The 18,957-nt window shown below is 36.0% G+C and overlaps 1 protein-coding gene across 2 annotated transcripts; it reads left to right on the top strand.

The window, feature by feature from the left end:
* The first annotated feature begins 4,429 nt into the window (after window positions 1-4,429).
* On the top strand, window positions 4,430-18,510 carry LOC149089856 (uncharacterized). 2 transcript variants are annotated; one of them, XM_089252183.1, is made up of 3 exons: window positions 4,431-4,702; window positions 14,158-14,234; window positions 16,805-18,510. In XM_089252183.1, the coding sequence occupies exon 3, from the start codon at window positions 16,810-16,812 to the stop codon at window positions 17,467-17,469; it is 660 nt and encodes a 219-aa protein (XP_089108309.1). In that variant the 5' UTR covers window positions 4,431-4,702; window positions 14,158-14,234; window positions 16,805-16,809; the 3' UTR covers window positions 17,470-18,510. The 2 variants fall into 2 exon arrangements, with proteins under 2 accessions (XP_089108381.1, XP_089108309.1); XM_089252255.1 differs by lacking the exon at window positions 14,158-14,234 and having other exon boundaries at window positions 4,430-4,702.
* Window positions 18,511-18,957: the final 447 nt, after the last annotated feature.

Here is an 18,957-nt window from a genome sequence, read left to right on the forward strand (position 1 = left end):
TTATTTTTCAACACAAAAATTTGTGCATATTTACATGTCTACGGTATACATGGTGGCCCATAAATTTGTAAATACTTTAAAAACTCATAAAACTTGAAGAAATTGGTATATTTGAATGCATGAGACAGAGCGGTAGTCCCTGCTCTGGTTAGGAGGAGGTATATTTGAATGCGGTTTCAATAAAAGTTATTCTCAGTAAGGGGGATTATTATTATTTTTTTTTAATACAGAAAAAAAAAAAAGTTAAAATTTTTGTTGACAGGGGGAGCTAGATACTAGTCCGGCAGGAGTGGTTGGGCCCCAGCGTTCACCAATACGAATTTAGACGCGTGATTCACACATCGAAATTCAATTTTATTGCTCCGAATTTCGTTGGGGAGTGAAAATACTCTTTAATTAATTCTCCAAAATTTCAGGTAATTTTTTGATATTATTTTTCATTGAAAAAAAACTTCTCATTTTACAAAAATACCCTTATAATTTTGAAGGGGAGTGAAATTGCTCTTCAAAATTATTTTTTCGGATAACACTGATTAGACCTGAACCTTTCTTCAATCTCTTCTGCATTCGAAACGTTCGTAAAGCTCCACCCGGTGATTCGTGGTAGAGGTAAAACAACTTAACCAACAGTGCTTTATCCATCAATGCCAACATCACAATGAAAACCTTATGTAAGCGCCAGTAACAAGAAAATTCAGAAGTGAGCTGTTGATCGATCGTACCCCTGCATTTTATAGGACTGTGATTCACATATTTCCAGTGATTTGCTTTCGTACATCGTCCTCTATCAACAGAAATTTGAATATTTTTCCCACACCAAAAAAAATTCTCTTTCGTGAGTATAACATTTTTGCAAATCACATTCAAATATACCGATTCTCCTTCAATTTTTAAGACATTTTAAACCATTTACGAATTTATGGACCATTATCAATTTTATTTCTTCCCTATTCTGTGATGGGTTTACAAAAAATATTGAAACCAGAGAGACATTCATTATTTTAGTCTTTATTCGGTATAAGTCTGGGGTCAGTTTGCTTGAGAACCCCCCTGAACTGCATCTGTAAATTACATCCGAAACCTTTTCCCTTCGAAATTACAAAGAGATAGGCTTATATAGAATTAATTTTTTTCCATAAGATTCAAGAGGTACGTCTACCACAAGAGTGAGCTGATTCCTTTGATCAAGGAAAGATGTATAAAATAACCACAGATCGTGTTTTCAAGCAAACAAATTCAAAACAGAAATTTCGTTCCTTCGTCTGACTTCAACTATTATATTAGGAATAGGAAGATCGGCACTCAGGCGTGCCTAATCCCTGAAATTAACATGAGAGAATTTCGCTTTCAGTACATAACAAGCGTGTAAATAGCGTGTAATAAAACAAGTTACATTTTCTTCAAGTAAACAATACTAAAAATAAAATTTTGTTGCTAGAGGGCATACTCGAATGGACTTAGAGAAAAAATATTTTTACATGGTGTTTTTTTATCGCATACAAAACAGGTCTTTAAAGTTTACTAAATTTACTAAATAATTTTTTACAATGTTCTTCTCAAGTTGATAGAATTCATTTTGTTAGTTTTTAAAAGTGAGAAAAGCGGTCTTTTTTATATGTATGATTATTAGTTGTCTTCAGTAACATTCAAATTATTTTTTGTACTTGTATTTTGAAAATTTTTCTAATAAAAAAGCTTTAGGAAACAAAATATACTGTATTGCTGTATATATAATATATAAAAATTTTGTTAATTCCAGTTTTTCGAACACATTGAGCGACCAATAAACATTGGAATATTAATGATGTTTTAATTTATTTTGCTTCATTGAACCATAATATGAAATTTCCCTACTCGTCAGTGGCGACTAGACCTGCTAAATCCAGTGCCATTCACGAAAGTGAGCAAAAAATGTAGAAGAAAAAGCCAATAATTTCAATGTTGACTCTTTTTCTTTTGGATATGGTGAAACACTTTTGGTTATAAATACATTTTGGTTGTCATAATTTCTTTTGGATATGGCGGTAGCTTTATAGGGTGGGGTGCTCTGCGGAATCTCTATTCAACCACTGTTAAAGCCTGCTCTCAGCAACATTTCTTTCTTTCTCCCACAAAAAAAAACATACTAAGAAACTTATTTTAACTCCTCAATGGTCGAGGACAAGATATCTCGTTCAAACGTGAACGGAAGAAATTCATTCTAGCTCTCTCTGTTTTTTTTACCTCTTTCCTCATCATCGCGAAGCTTCAATATAACCTTATTGACGGAAGTTGTTTTTTTTTTTTTAATTTCTTTTTAGTGGTTGTGTTTTTAGTGGGGTGAGGGATGAAAGAGAAATCTACTGCACTGATCTTTTTCTCCCCTTCTATTTCTAACATACGAACAAGGGGTCAGCAGTTTTTTTTATCAGATTTATCGCTGATATTTCAAATACAGGTCATCAAAATTTGTTGCCAAACGCTTGTACGCGAAGTGGAAGGAAACTATAATTGCTATAAATAAAAATAACTGGTGGTGACTAGAGCAAAAAATATCAGTCTTCACTCTTAAATGTCTGGTCACCAAATGACGAGTGACGACCATTAATTTTCACTATTAAACTTCATGCCCATTTCATTAGTAGCATGGTATTTTAAATATTTTTTTTAATGATTATCAAAAATAATATGCTCAAATATTTCTCATCAGATCAAGTGTAATTTTTAAAGTGTAAAATTTAAATAATTTTCCAGTGGCTTAGTAAATATTTTTACTTAAAAATATTTATTAAGCCACTGGAAAATTATTTAAATTCCTGCGTGAAATATATTAGGGCATAACTTAATCAAAATGCATACAATATAATTTTGTAAATTAAGGAATCTCGTTTCTTTTAACCCTTTGGACGATTAAATTTTTTTCCATCATCTTTCCAAAAACCCATGGAATCCAATGTAAATACGTGAACACCATCTGTCCCATCACCCTACCACGAAACTTAAGTCTGTAATCACCACAAAATTTGTTAAACGAGACAGTACCCAATTGTCCGGGGAAAATATGTTTTTTTTTTCCTTTTGGCACAAAATAAAGTGTTCCAGACTCTGCCACGAGCTGGGCTGGAAGAGATCTCGGCAACAGGATAAGTCCAGTGGCAAAGTTCTGGCGTTCGTTCATTCATTCATTGTCCCATCGCCCTTTAAATAAAAATGGTCAAAAAGCCTTAAATGAATATGCTCTTAGTGGAAATATCATTAAAAGCATCATTTAACCATTGATTTATTGCAGATTATGTACACATATTTTTGATTGTATATGCTATGCTATGTTAATAAAATATTTTACATATCTCTAATACCTCTTTTTTTTTAAAAAAACTTTCAAACATAAAGCAAATAAAATGCATTATTAACATCTTACGCGCATAATAAAATAGAGCATAAAATCAGCGTATTCGAATAAAAACTGATTCTCAAAATAAAGAAAACTGTTCAATTCGTAAAATGAAGCAAGGTGTTTAATTTTTAAGAATTTCAATTATAAATTAAATTTTAAATAAGTTTGAGCCAAATAAATGCCAATTTTTTGCATCCTTTTATGAACGGAACTGTTTCCTATATTTCAATCGATTTTTATTTGATTACATAGATACCTATGCAATTTAATCTTGCGCGTAAGGTGTTAATAATGCTTTTTTTTCTTAATATTTGAAAATTTGCAAAAAAAATAATTATTAAAGATGAAGAAACGTGGGTTGTTCGAACCAAAATGAGCAATAACTTCAGATATCTCTTTCAAAGAGGTTTTGCCTAATATATTCTGAAATCGATTGACTATTAACATAAATAAAAAGCTTTAAAAATTTGTGAAAGACACTCTTCTATTGAAAAGGTTGTTATTTTGAGAAACTCTAAACTCTACCCTGATTCTGTCACACTAAAATAAAAAAAGTCTTGTCAAAAGAAGTTGCAATGACTTCTCAAACGAGGTTAGTTCATTAAAACCACCAAAAATAAAGAAACTCATTGAATGGAATCGAAAAACGGCGTCAAGCAAAGCAACACTACAGGGACACTCGCATAACTACTAAAAATAAATAAATAAAATCCAGCCATAAAAATAAAAAAAGTATAGTTCATTTCCTCGATAGAGCTCTTAGAAATGCTGTTAATTTTACAAGGTCAAAAAACCGTAGAAAATTTCTTTATTATTATTTTTTATTTTTTCCTCTCTACCCGTTACCGTATTTTGTAAGTCATGTCAGTGCGTCAAATTTTACAACTTGACCATATGCTTTCGTGTTATACATACACGCTACTCAAGAAAAAGAATGGGGAGGAAAAAACTAGTTTTCTCACATTTTCCTTTCGCTATTCTCAATCCTTTTCTTCCCTCCATTTATTACTGTTTTTATCGGTCAATGGCAGCTTTGACATGTCACAATCGATAAAAGCGACCTCTAGCGTCGAAACATGCAAACAAAATAACAATAAGGGGAGTAAAAGAGGAAGAGAGGGATAGATAGAAAATTGACTTGGATAACGGCACTTTTTCTTTCCATGGGCTCGGTTTTAGTTCGGTAGTAGGTTATTGGACTAAATTGTGAACTTACTGGAAGATGGATTTTCGCAGACCGGTATATTATTAGTGGTCAATCCCAACGAAGACAATGGCTTGAAACCTCCCGAATGAAGTTCGCCGCCTTAACACCTTGCTTGGAGCGTGAGTAGTTAACTTTTTTTTTCCGTAATGAATGAATGATTAATTAATGATTTTTATGGGCCAACTGATATTTCCTGATAGACAGACAGAGAATCACGATCGATATCATCTAGAGAAAGTAATCAGATAGCACGTTTTTACTACTGCGGAATCATTATAATGAAGCCATGCAATGTACAGTAGTTTTTAAAATGAAAAGAAAAAATTAATGGATTATTCGAACTATATAACTTAACTACTATTACTACAACCTATATCATGTTATTAACTATCATTATTCATTCATTGAATTGGAATTTTTTATTTTGTTTATGTGAAATTAAACATATTGAATATAATTAATTGTAGCTGTTATAGGTGACATTAAGCTTTTCTTTTATGTTATGTTTCCTTAGTTTTTGATCGCTCTATATTTAGTTATCAAGTCGTCATCCCGAGTACTCTAAAAAAAAATTTGGCAGTTTCAAGCTAAAGATAAAAATTTCAAGAATTTCTCTCGATCCCCCAAATTATTCTTTTCTTTTTCTATTTCTCTCTATTCTCCGAGTATTTTAAAAAATTTTCATTTTCTTACAGAATTTAGCTGGTTTAGATGCAAAAATTGTATCTAATGTGGTTTCAATACTGGGTGATTTTAACGTGAAGAATTTTGGAAACAAATGAAATTGTTATGTTGTGATATCTGCCCCGCCCCCCCTTACCAGATACGGAGCCCGGGGCAAAAATAATCGTGGGGCTCTTTCTCTGTGGCACCACAGAAACCTTTTGTCAATCGAACCTAAAGAGAAAAGTTAGTTGCTGTCAGTGCCTCCCCCCTAAGAAAAAAAAATCTTATTCAGTTTTAAAAACTTATGTAAAATGTTGGTACATAAGTAAGTAAAAAAAAGCAGTGCAAACCAAAAAAAACCACAGTTGTCATTATAATTAATGAAAAAAATGCAATATATAATTTAACATCTTAAAATGTTTCTGTGGATTTGTATTATTTTTTTTTAGAGTTCACTTCACTTTTTTTTCGCTTGAATAAAATGGACTGGATAATTTCTTGTTTCAAGTTTCGTCAAATCTTAGAATCACAGTATAAATCTCTGTAGATGATAAAGTATAATTGCAATCTGTCGCAGACAATCGTTTTTCTTGAATAACAAATCAACCGTCGCACATCAAAATCATTTCACAATAGTTGAGCAGAATTTTTCTCAAGAAATGAATTAACAAATGTTAAAAAATTAAAAAAACAGCCTGATTCAAAAGTATATCGACATCAGAATTCCTGGTGGAAACTTGACTTTTGGCCTTCCCTGGACGTGTATAAGAAGAACGGAATCCACAGAAAACCCACTTCGCATAATTCGCTGTAATACTTGAAAACTAACGACGTTGGGAATAAACACGAAATGATAATAACCCCCCCCCCCTCAACAGTTTTCCACTAGATTTAGGTTTGGACTCATACTGACCATTCCAACTCACTTCACTTATTATCAATTAACCTTGCACTGGTGTTTATAAGACAACCATAAGTATTCTTTATGGGCATTGTATAATATTTTATCATGTGTATATATTGTTTACAATTTTTGTTAATTGCATTTTTAATTGGGTTGCTATATTTTTGAAATATATGACATCCATATTTTTATGGGCATCTTTTTCTCAGCCACCTCGTTGGGCATTTTGCCTGTTGTGGCGTTGTATTTGTATTTGTATTTGAATGCAGATGTGGGAATAGGGAGCGTCGACTGTTGAAACAACTAACAATAACTATTGCGCTCCTTATTGGAAGGAATTCGTTCCAATAATGTTCCGATAGTCTTTGGATTTCTACCGACTTCACAAAAAACCAATATCAGTCGTTCCATTGAATCCGAATGCCATCCCTATCCCATGACAAATTGTTCTCCTTGATGATGGTTATAGAAAGTGCGAGATTATTGTCTGAAGTCATCTACAACCATCGGGTCCATCTAGAATTGAAATGTTTTCCGTCGTTGGAAATTGAATGAATTGGCAAAATACAGTGAAAAATATATAAATGTAACTGCTTATTAATCCGTTCTTGCAAAATACTCGCATGTCATAGCAATTTTTCCCCTACAATAAAATAATGAATATCCTTTCACCTAACGGACACTCCCCGTTAACAGACACCTCCCATTAACGGACAATTTTCTAATCCCCGGTCCCGTTTAATAGGGCTTTAATGTATTTCACTCCCCGTTATATATATAGCAGAAACTCTCGATAGCGGCAATAAGATTAAGCAAACTCTAATTTTTTTTTTCCTATTTTTTTCCTAATTTTTTTTTTTCCAAACTCCAATTTATTCATTTTTGGTCATAAGCCGAGAATTTATCATATCTAACTAAAATCATGTTTAATCCCAAGCTCGTGTGTTAGTAAATAATTAATTACTTAATTAATGAACATAACTATGTTCCTGGGTGTTGAATTCGAATGGTAATGTTGGTTTTGTTTTTTGATATGTGTGAAGAAAGCCAACATTACAAGACTGGTAATGGTGCTATGAATGTTTTTGTCTTCTTCACACTTATTTCAATTTAATTTTTCATTGCAAAATAGTATGTGTAGTGCATGTATCATGTAGGAATAAAAATAATTAATTGGTTTAATAAAGAGAAGGAAGGTTATAAATGTTTCCATATTTATTAGACCTTCCAATTTCATTTGGGAATTATGTATAATTGCCGATAAAAGTGATAAATGTAGTGAAATTTAATCAAACTTTGTTTATTAAGACGGTTGGTGATTATGCATAACCACTGCCGTATCACTATAGTAACACATATACACAGAAATCAACTGCGACCGAAGACAAACGTCGTATAAATGTGAAAGTCCTATAAACAAGGTACCATTGCATATCGTACTCCCAATTAGCGGGAAAGCAATTGTTCCCATGGGTGTCCGTTATTAAAAAGTACTAGTGTAATTCGTTCCATGCCCCCCAAAAAATACTAGTATTCGAATAAACATCGGTTAACATTGCTTATCCTCCTCTCTGAAACGAAAAATGAGGTACACATAATATGTGTACCTCATTTTACCGTTTTCAAACAGATTTTTAATGATTCTTTTTTCAAGTTAAGACTGGCGTTATGCGTAAGGGGAACCTGATGCTATTATGTAATCGATATACTTTTTGGTTGCATTGGCGTAAGCAAGGGAGTGGGGGGTGCGGATTCTAACCCCCCCCCCCAAGCCGAGATTATAGTGTTATTTTGCAGGAAAAAACGTAACCCCCCTCCCCCGAGAAAATTCTGCGTACGCCTATGGTTGGTTGCATCTTTCAAGTTTTATAAAAGAACTTTTATCAAACTTTTAAAGTGGACCGGCCTAACTTAAAAATAATTCCTCACCGTTGCTACAGTGTTGGTCGGCTGAAGTTAGTTTCCTATAGTTCCCAACTTCGAGGCGAGAATACCAGCTGATCTCCCAGTTGAAAAGTCTCGCCACTGAGAGCAACAGGCCTCTATAACGATACAATTATTCAATCATTGCACTTCACTTATATCTATAAATATTGACGGCAGATGACAGCACTGAACATAAAAAGCCTTACACCGAAACAGGCTTCACGTTAGGTTCACAACTCATACACTCACAGCTTCCAGCATGGCCCAGATCTTCTTCAAACACCTGTTAAAATCTCTTCATTAAAGCAGAGCGGTGGGCCTTGATCTGGGTAGGGGTCATTCAAGTATTACGTCAGCATCGAGGGGGTTTCAGATTTGCGGAGGGGGTCAAAAATGTCAAAAAATTTGCTTACGTAATACTTGAACGGCAAGAGGAGGAGGAGGTTTAACTTAAATGCTCCTCATAAAGATATCGCAGCATTAAAGAAGTGACTGGTTTGTCACTTCTTTAATGCTGCCAGTATTATTATGTTCACTGCCAGTATTATTATGTTCACTGCCAGTATTATTATGTTCACTGCCAGTATTATTATGTTCACTGCCAGTATTATTATGTTCACTGCCAGTATTATTATGTTCATGTCTTTATAATGGTTTGGTTTGTCAGTTTTTCAATTCTCCCAACAATTGAAGAAAACCCGGTCAGCGCCGGGCAAAGCTGTATAAAGATCCTCGAGCCGCTTTGGCGCCGGGTATTACAGCTAGCAATATAATAATTACGCACTTTTCATATTCAATATTATTTGCGAAGAATAATATTCCGCTGTGGTGGTCGAGTGGTTATAGTGCCGGACTCGTGATGCGAGAATCCGGGTTCGAACCCCACAGTGGTGGTCGGCTGAAGTTGGTTTTCTGTGGTTCCCAACTTCAAGGCGCAAATGCGAGCCGATCTCCCCGTTAAAAAGTCTCGCCACAGAGAGCAACAGTCCTACAACGGTAAATCATTCAACCATAACACTTCACTCATAGTTAGTAAAACTGGGGGCAGATGACAGCACTACACATAACAAGCATTACACAGAAACAAACTTTACGTCAGGTTGCACTACACGTACACGCACATTCCCGCATGTACCAATTCGTTGGGGGGTTCCGCGGGGGGGGGGGGGGTGCATGTGTGGTGTAGCAGTAGTAGGTAGGGGCTCGGGGATCCATGATGTTCTTAAGTCAGCCACCTCGTTGGGCAATTTGCCTGTTGTGGCGTTGTATTTGTATAAAAAGTGTGCAATCTTTATCTTGAGAAAAAAATGGTGTTTAGAGAGTGTAAAAGTGGAATAGGTGACTTGTCATCAATTACTGAAAAAAGAAAGGCATTGAAGAAGGTGATTAGGGGGAATATAAAAAGGAAGTCGTTCAAGGTTGGTAAATAAATAATGTTGGCGCTGAGTTGTAGCCAATTGATTTTGTTGTCTGTCATTTCTTTGTTTATTTCGAATGCTTTGTCGATAGATTTTGAATCGCCACATGAAAAAAAAGTGCCTTTCATTTCTTGTCGGAGCTTTTCCAGGACTCTTCTCGATTTGTTCCAATATTGCATCTGTGCCGGCTGGTTTTTGTTGCACTTCATTTGTTTCTGAATTAATTTTACACTGAAAGCACAAGTAAGCGTCCTTTTTTGCCTTAGACATTCTTCGATGAACAATCAGCAATTCCCACGCAGACAGAATGTAGCAATTTCGCATATTTTTTACACTTCATATAATCTCATTTTTGTCCACAACACTTTTGCATTTGCGAACTTACATTTTTTTAGATTTTAAATCGTTTTTCTGGACTTGATATTGTTTTAGTTGAAGATTTTGGTAATAGATGTCACAACCAGCGTTCTGTGTTATTCCGAGATTTATAAGCACGTTTTAAGCTCACATAGAATTTTTAACTGTCATTCTAACACTATTTAATGTTTTATTATTTTTATGTAATTTTATTATTTTTAGATACTTGGTACTCACAAGTAGATATCCTTCCATGCTATCTTTGTCAATAATTCGCTTAGTTATGTTTGCCTAGTTGACTCTAATAAGATCTCGAGCATGTTTACTGAAAAGCCTGAAAATATTCATGAACAGTAATACACACGTTGTTTGTCAGCGGGGCGGCGTTGAAATAAATAAATTTTTTTAGATGAAATTTTTAGAAAAGTGGTGGTTTAAATTAACATACATATTACGCATATTTAAAATATTCCACTCTTTGTGGCACAAATGGGAAAAACATTTTCGACATTTTCAGTTGCATTTAATCTACTTTATGCTATTTTTTTACCACAGATACGCTCAAAAAAATTTTTTTTGAAACTGAGATTTAAATTTCACTTGAAGAGAAAAACAGGCTTTAAAACTTGAGCATTGCATGAATTTTACTGCCGAATTTCTAGGGTGTTCTAATTTTTTGAAACAAACGTGTACATTGTTTCACGCGTGGTCTCTTTCAGTCATACAGATTATAATAGCAATGACCAGGTGACACAAAGTTCTGTTGTGTTGCAATATGTAATAAATCATAATCCTCTTTGTAATTTACTAATTGAGTAGCAAATCTATCTCTTTAAGACTAAGTCAATATATGATTCTAATAAAGGGATTTGAATAAGTTTCTTGTATTCTCTGTGGTCATTTTTAGAGGTCAGTTTTGCTGCTGCTATGTGTTTGTCTAGTTGATTCTAATAAGATCTCGAGCATGCTTACTTTGTAAAACCTGACTTCTTTTCTGTGTGTTGCGCAGCGTGGACTGATCGAATTTACTCCAAACGGGTATACAAACACCAGGGAAATAAACAAGCAAGATTAAGGTCTTGACATGCGTTACAATTGAAGCCTTTATCGGTCTTCTTGAAGGTCAGACCCCGAATAATAAGTTCAAAAACAAAGGAACAACAACATCTGAGGCCTTTTAGGAACTCGAATGCCGAATGCTACTATTTGAGGCTCTTAAAAAGGGACACCGAACCTCAACGTAGGACACATCATAACAAAAATCATGGCGTTAATCAAAAAATTCTACAGAGATGTACATATAATTGTAGCTCATAGACTTGGAGGTACCAGTATTTGTGCAGGTACAGAGTCAGCTAAAATATTAAAACCCATTAATGGGATAGGTAAAATGCGTGTTCCCCCCACATTAAACTTACGGCATGGGTCACGAAGGTCGGGAATGAAATGAGGTGTTGGTGCTATTCATAACTAAAGAAAAACAGTCGACGTTCGTTATAACTAGGGCTCGGATTTTTAGGACATGTCGTATTTTTCTATGAAAAGTCATATTTTGGACATTTTTGAGCTATAGGTCATTTTTTAAATGCATTTCTGAACGATCGATATATTGATCGTTCAATATATATTTATAATATAGATATTAATAAATATTATAAATATAATATTTATAAATACATATTTAGAGGTCAGATGTACCGGACATTTGGAGGACATTTTGTAGCTATAGGTCATTTTTTAAATGCATTTCTGAACGATCGGTCATATTTTTGGAATTTTCAAGCAATAGATATTTTTTTTTATTTTGTCATTTTATCAATGAAAATTTTAATCTGTAGGAATTTTCTTCACAGAGATATAGTATGTATGCACTTATACGCTATGGATTCTTGTCTTTCTTTTTCCCCTTTTTTTCTGGGAAAAAAAAGAAGCGTTTGCATTTCCAGCAACCACTTCTTTGTTCTCGGAGGATCCTCTTGCTATGGTTTTGAAGGGGAAACTGATCTTATTCAATCGGAAAATTAAAATCTTCACGTTCAATGCATTTTTCTCGGGCCTAAACACAACAAAAATTGACACTGTCGTCCGGGGCAAGTTCCCATTTTGGAGTTCCTCCTAAACGAACAAAAAGCAAATTCGACTTCCTCTGGTCGAGTCAACGCCCTGGGCACCAGACCTTCCCCCTCCCACCCTTTCCTTTTTGCGGCCCTTCTGCAACGGTACAACTATTCAAGCATCACACTTTACTCACAATTCGAAATGTAGAGGCACTACTAACTTTACACTCAACACTAGATACGCACGCAGACGGTTAGGTATATTCATGTGTAGTAATTTAGCTGCAGTCATACACACATTTGGTGCCCAGTGACGACAGACCGGAGTTGTCCTCGGTTCAGAAAGAAGGTTCAACAGTGGTACTTTATCGTATTTTGTTAAATATGTTAAATTTCAAGCCCAAAACTGATTTAATGTGCAGCAACCTTGCAATTCACTGCTTGAGAAACCAACGAAATTGCAAAAACTAGATATCTTAAACTAGATTCTGACAAGCCTTTGTTCAAATATTACTCCTATTGGCAATTTTTTCAAATTTTTAAAACCCTCTGCAAAGTAGTTTCTCAAAATATTAAAGCAATAGCAGTTTTTTTTTAACATTTGAAACTGCATCTCAAAATTCCGATTCTAGAACGTACTAAAGGTGAGAGAATTTTAATTACAAAGGTAAATTGATGAGTTCTTGTTTATTTTATTGACTTAATAAGACAAGAACACAAAAAAGGGGAAGTGAAGTAATGGGAAAATTATAATAACATTTTTTATAAAGTATAAGGTCATATTTCTATGTTTCTTTGGTCATAAATGCTTGCATATTTTCAAGATTTTTTTGGTCTTAAAAATCTGAGGCCCTAGTTATAACGAACTCCTCGTTGCACGAAAAACGTACGTTATAATGAATTCTTATTTTTACTGAATAAAAAATTATATTTTATTCATTTTGTTATAACAGGAGCAATTGCAGAGTGGTTAGAAAGTAATAATAAAAGTTGTTTTTTTTTAATATTATTCTTTACATGCACGCACTTATGTACCGAGCTATACAATGTCAAGGTCAAACATAATTTTGGCAAAATAAAAACACGGTTTTGCACATTTCTTGCAAAAAAGAGGCGGAAGTGGGGGTAGAGCTGAGTTCGGACGTTGTATTGACTTTAATGATCTTTGTGGGTCGTTATATCGGATGAAAAATAACATAGGTTGTATACCTATGGGCACAAAACAAGCTCAACTCTGACAACATAAATACGTTAGGGGCCTTACATACACTCAAGAACAAACATGTGATGGTTCGTTAGAAATTCCACAGTGGAATGTGCATGAGGTGCATGTACGGTTAAGAAGTAAATAGTAGTAGTTGTAGTTCTTATGTTTTACTACAGCAGGGTGAATGGAAAGGACTTAGCAAATTTTAACAAACAGTGTATAGTGTTAGCCGCGCAGTATTTTTCAACCTTCGCCACAGAAAGCAACAGGCCTACAAAGATACAATTATTCAATCATTACAATTCACTCATAATTAGAAAAATTGATGGTAGGTGGCAGCGCTACATATAACAAGCGTTACACAGAGAAACAAACTTCACGTTAAATTCACAACATTTTCACGCACATTGCAACATGCATCAATGTGTGAATCGTTAGAAGTTCCGCAGAGAAATATAGATGAAGTACATGTATGGTTTAGTATTATTTTTCAATCTGCTACCCAGTATATCCCACAGATTATAAAAAAAATGATATTTTCAATAGACCTATGTATCGAGGATGGTGCAAAGCAGGTTGCACTTGAAATTATTGTCAAAAGCACAACCTCTGGCCTTCGGGTTGCCAAGGGGGTTCCATCTGAACAGCAAAATTTGTTTCTAAAAAAGTATCTATACACAAGCCACGATAGATACCCCCCGAGCGCTAGACCTATTGTATATCTGGCCCGCGAAGTGTTGTGTACCCTTGCTTCGGTTGAATTCAAACCACAGTCAATGGAATTATCGAGAAGCCAATTTTGGTCAATTATTTGTTCCCAGTTGGTTCTTGTCCACACGAAGAAATTTCGTCAATCCATAATTTTCCATAGAGATGAACACCAAGTTCACCTGACACAACATTCTTTTCACAATGTCGGTGTGACCGATACTAGTATTTCCTTTTAACTTGAAGTTCTATTTCAGATTTTGGGGGTAAATCTGCAGTTTTGAACAGATTTATATGTGATGGATAATCGTATAATTATGTGTCGTTTCAGAAACATGTTATAGAAGTATATGTAACACTATTCTCCAGTGTCAAGAGATGAGCCAGGTGTGAGAGATTTGAAGTGGGGTGAGTTCTTATCCTGGTAACACGCCTCTTTCGTTAGGGTGATATGCATATTCATGACAATACAATACAATACAATACAAATACAACGCCACAACAGGCAAATTGCCCAACGAGGCGGCTGACTTAAGAACATCATGGATCCCCGAGCCATCCTTTGGAGGCCCTACCTACTACTACTACAACCCCCCCCCCCCCGCGGAACAAAGTGTATTTTTCTGTAGGTTGGTGGGTTTGAACCCATGTACCCTGAACCCTTCCCATCTGTATCTCCGCATCTTACCAACCCACCACAACAGAACTAAACGTAACTAAGAAACGTTTCAAGTGTGAAAATCAGCATAGATTCCTTAAATATCAACAGGCTCGAAATTCATAGTCATGCTGATGAATAATATCGATTTCCCGTTCAAAATAAAATTTATATTCCCATTTACGAAGGCCATGAAGGTAAACAATTTAGATATAGGCGTGAGCAGGTGGGCCCTCTGCTCCCTCGCCCCTACAAGAGAGAGGATAAATGTAAAATATTTTAGTAAAAAAAATTAGAATATCTAAAGAAATTCTGAAAATATTTTTTGTACTTATTCTGAATATTCAGTAATTCTGTTTTTTTTTTTTTTTTTTTTTTTTTTTTTTGCCTTAATTCTGCATTTTCAGAAATTCTGAAATTATTTTCCGCTCAAATGGTGCATTTTTCAGAAAATCCGGAATTACTTTCGCTGTAATTCTGAAAAAATTATTTTTTGCACTAGTTCTGCATTTTCAGAGCGCAAAATATGGTAAAATCGAATCTCGGTGAGAGCCAGAAAATGGCCTTGGGCTTCCCGAACTCGTTTAAGAAGACCCCTGATTCCATCAGTAATTTTATGAACTTAAATTTGTGCGCGAGTTGATCAAGAAAATAACCTTTGTTGGTGAATTAAAAATATTTTGAATTCATAGTAAGATTTTTAAAGTCTAAAAGCAGCAGAAAATTTTCACAATCCTTCCCCCACTAAAATTTAAAATATCGAACAGACAAGTGTCGTCCCGGAGCACCGGGACATATCCGAAAATTTCTACCCAAAGAACTCTCACCCCAGAAATAGAGAACGTATTTTAGTTGAAAGAGCCATGATGCATTGATTGTCTTATAAACTAAAAATAGCTGTGTCTTTTTCTGTGAATACAAAATCAACAATGGTGAACTAAAAATATGATAAGAATCGCATCAATCAGATAGAACGGAGAGAGAGAAATAGAACTTAGAATATATGAAGCGTGCATTAACGTAGAAATGCCGATTCTTTTTTTACGCTCATAATCCAAAGTAAAAAATGGATGTGGCAATCGCACGTACAATAAGGACAAAATGAAGCGCAATTTTACGACAAGTTGATGCTTTTTCACTGAATATGATTGATGAATTGAATCCTATGAAGTTTTATCTTTAGAAGATTCTATATTCAAGTTTTTCCCACCATATAATTTCGACAGAGGCATTGTGTTCTGGTCCAATCAGAAGCATTTAGGCAGTCCTAAATGTCCCAGGTCAGTCATGCGAATGATGGATGTATCGACGTTTATCATTTTTCTCAATATATTTAAATACAGAGTGTTCCACAAAGGACTCCCTGATTTTATGTGAAATAACTCGGAAACGATGATCGACAGAAGATTAAAAGAAGTGGTATGTTTATTTGTAAAAATCAGGTACACGGAAGTTTCAAAATTAGAAATATTGCTGACAGGTGACACAGAACTGAGCCACAGAAACAGGCTTATAAAATGTCCTATGCAAGCAGTCGTTGCAATCACATCACAATCGATTCAAAATGTGCACTTTTCGCAACACAGAGAAGGCGCAAACGAAGAATTTTCAGTCAGCATCTGCAGTATCTCTCAACGGAAATAGACACACATACCTCACGAATTGAATCTTGAAGCTCGCCCAGTGTTGTAGGATTGTTCCAGAAAACGGTGTCATTCAATTTGCCCCACAGAAAGTAGACGCAGATAGGGTGAGTATGGAGGCAATCCATGCTTGTACCAATGAATGTGGAATAGTTCAATGCAGTGACCCCTCAAGAAAGAAAGGTGAAAACCGTTGTGGCGTGGTGTAGTTGAACCCCCCCCCCCCCATCTTGCATGAATCACGGAGGACCTCGTCGATCCTCCAGCCTAGACTACAAATTGCTCCAAAACTGCAAACTGCTGTGCGTTCAGTAATGATCATTTGCGCCATCTCTGAGCTTGCACATTTTTAATTGATTGTGATGTGACTTTAATGAGAGAGAGAGAGACTACTTGCAAAGAACAGTTTATAGCCCACATTTCTCGGACTTCATACTGCGACTTCAGTGTTTAGTGACACCTGTAAATAATATTTATAACTAACTTTGAAACTTCTGTAGCAGATTTTTTTACAGCTTTCAATATATAAACATACCACTTGTTTTTTATTCTTCTATCATTCACCGTTTCTGAGTTGTTTCATTTTAATATCAGGGAGTTCTTTGTGGGACACCCTGTACTTTTCAATGAACTCTGACTTTTTATTCCTCTTTACATATACGACTTCTTAATTGCAGGTACGATGAGATTGATGCGTGAGAGGAGACTGTTACTGCAATGGCTAGTCACTTCGCTGCTTCTACTGATACCGTGCCAAACTATCGACGGCCCGATAATAACGGAACAGAACACGACGGGTCTGTCCTACGGAAGGCTTCTGGTCCAGATACTGACCGAACCCGAGAACTTGATAAGGCTATGGGGAGGCTGGGACATAGCAGTACAGATGATGAAGATATGGGCCAAGAATGGAGCCGCGCTTGCCACGCTGCCATTCAACAAAGCTTTCTTCTACAACAACAAGGACTTCGTGCGCTACGCCAGTGACGCCGGTCAGCACAAGCCCGGTCGCTGGAGAAAGTTCTATTACGCCCAGGTGCCGTCGACGAATCCTGGAGAAGCGCCACGGTTCATCAAGATGACGGAGAAGCTTCCCGGTGGACACAAGCGTCTTGAAGGACCCGTCTCCAGGCCCGTCGGGACTAACTTGGACTTAATTAATTTCAAGACGCAAAAGGGTGGACTTTTCAGTTTGTACGAACCAGTGTACGGGGATTATTCTGCCGGAATCAGCGCGGAACGTCCGTACGTGACGAGTAATGAACTCAAGAGACGGAAAAGGACAGTGAAGAATCATTTACGGAAAAGGACAGTGAAGAATCATTTACGGACACAAATTTGAGAAACCGACATGAATTTCATGTTATTTGTGAAGCATGAGATTTGAATTTACCATTTATCGAAAATTAAACTATTGTTGAATTCGTTGACTGATTTAAAACAATGTGAAACAGCATATACACTTTGTCACCCAAGAGTGCCAGTAAACAGCGTCATCGCCCGAGTGGCGCAGTGGTAAGATGCTCGTCTTCCACTGTAAAGGTTGCCGTTAAGGTCCATACGGCGAATCCAGCCAAAAGAACATCGGAAAAAGTTCTTTACCTATCGATCCTGGGGCGACCGCCGATATAGATGGCGCCTTCTCATTTCCCACCCAACTCGACTAGTTAGAAATCGCCATATGGCGATATATGATATATTGGTGTGTGATAAAGTATTTACCCAGTGTTTCCCAAAGTAGCAATATTGCCCCCTGATGGGCGATGGAATGATTCAGGGGGCGATAGAAGCTACGGATTTAACACAGGATCCTATGGGTTCACTTGAGTTGGGGACGATGAGTGGGAAAAAAATTACTGATGAAGGGGGCGAAGGAACAAGAAGTTTGGGAAACTATGTATTAACCAGTTGTTCTCACCCCTTGGCCATTATCTATCCTGGGATATTCGAAGGGAGCCACGACAGGTGGTTAAGGAAGTCACGGAGAGCTGTAAAACCCATTCAAATGTGGAGAAAAAGCTCATGCTAACAGGTGAATACCCGTGATCTAAAGAAGTAGTTCTCAATGGGGGGGGGGGGCATTTTTTGGCCCTGGAATATTCTAGAGGGGTCATGGTGAAATGCAATAAAAGATGGCATTGCAGGGAATCAGGAGGGGGGGGGTCACACAGAGCTCCGAAAAAAAGTCCATTCGGGTGAAATAATGAAGAAAAAGTGGGACCGCTATATCAGAAATCCAGCAGAACTTGCGCCATCCTAACGCTTACGCCTATCTGGACATGGCCTGGGGGCCTCGTGCCCAAATATAATATTACGAATATTACATATGGTGGAATAACGTAATTATGTTGAAAATGAATAAATTTGATATGATTTGATTTGATTTAAGAATTTTCCCATTCAATCTTTTTGTTCCATTTGGCTGCTTTTGAAATTAATTAAAAAATAATAATTACCACACTAAATTTTTTTTTCGTTTACAATAATAATAAAAAAATAATGACTGGAAACAGGCGTGGTATCCTAAATCGGGCACTGAAAGGGCACAGGTCCGCGGTCTCAGGGATCGTGGCCAAGACCTACAAAAATTATGGCGTAGGGACCCCACTCAAGGATTTGGAAGACTATAAGCATAATGTTGATCGCATTGAATTACATATGTTTTATTTAAAGTTATCCATGAGTTTTTCAAGTACACCCGAATACAGTGATATCCAAAAGTCTGTCGACACGAAGAAAACATTGAGGGAAGGCACATTAAGGCTTTTTTAATCCCGTGCATACGGAACGTCAGGTAATAGCGTAAATGTGTGTACACGCACGCTATTAC

The sequence above is a fragment of the Pholcus phalangioides genome, unplaced genomic scaffold, assembly GCF_987345545.1.
Source record: "Pholcus phalangioides strain wild (caught in Gottingen) unplaced genomic scaffold, Ppha-v1.0 ptg000001l_1, whole genome shotgun sequence".
NCBI lineage: Eukaryota > Metazoa > Arthropoda > Arachnida > Araneae > Pholcidae > Pholcus > Pholcus phalangioides.

Bases quoted from the DNA above. Each gene is read 5' to 3' on its own strand.
- LOC149089856 (XM_089252255.1), top strand. From the start codon at position 4,669: ATGAAGTTCGCCGCCTTAACACCTTGCTTGGAGC. The intron at 4,703-16,804 runs GTGAGTAGTTAA...TCTTAATTGCAG, and splicing joins CTTAACACCTTGCTTGGAGC to GTACGATGAGATTGATGCGT.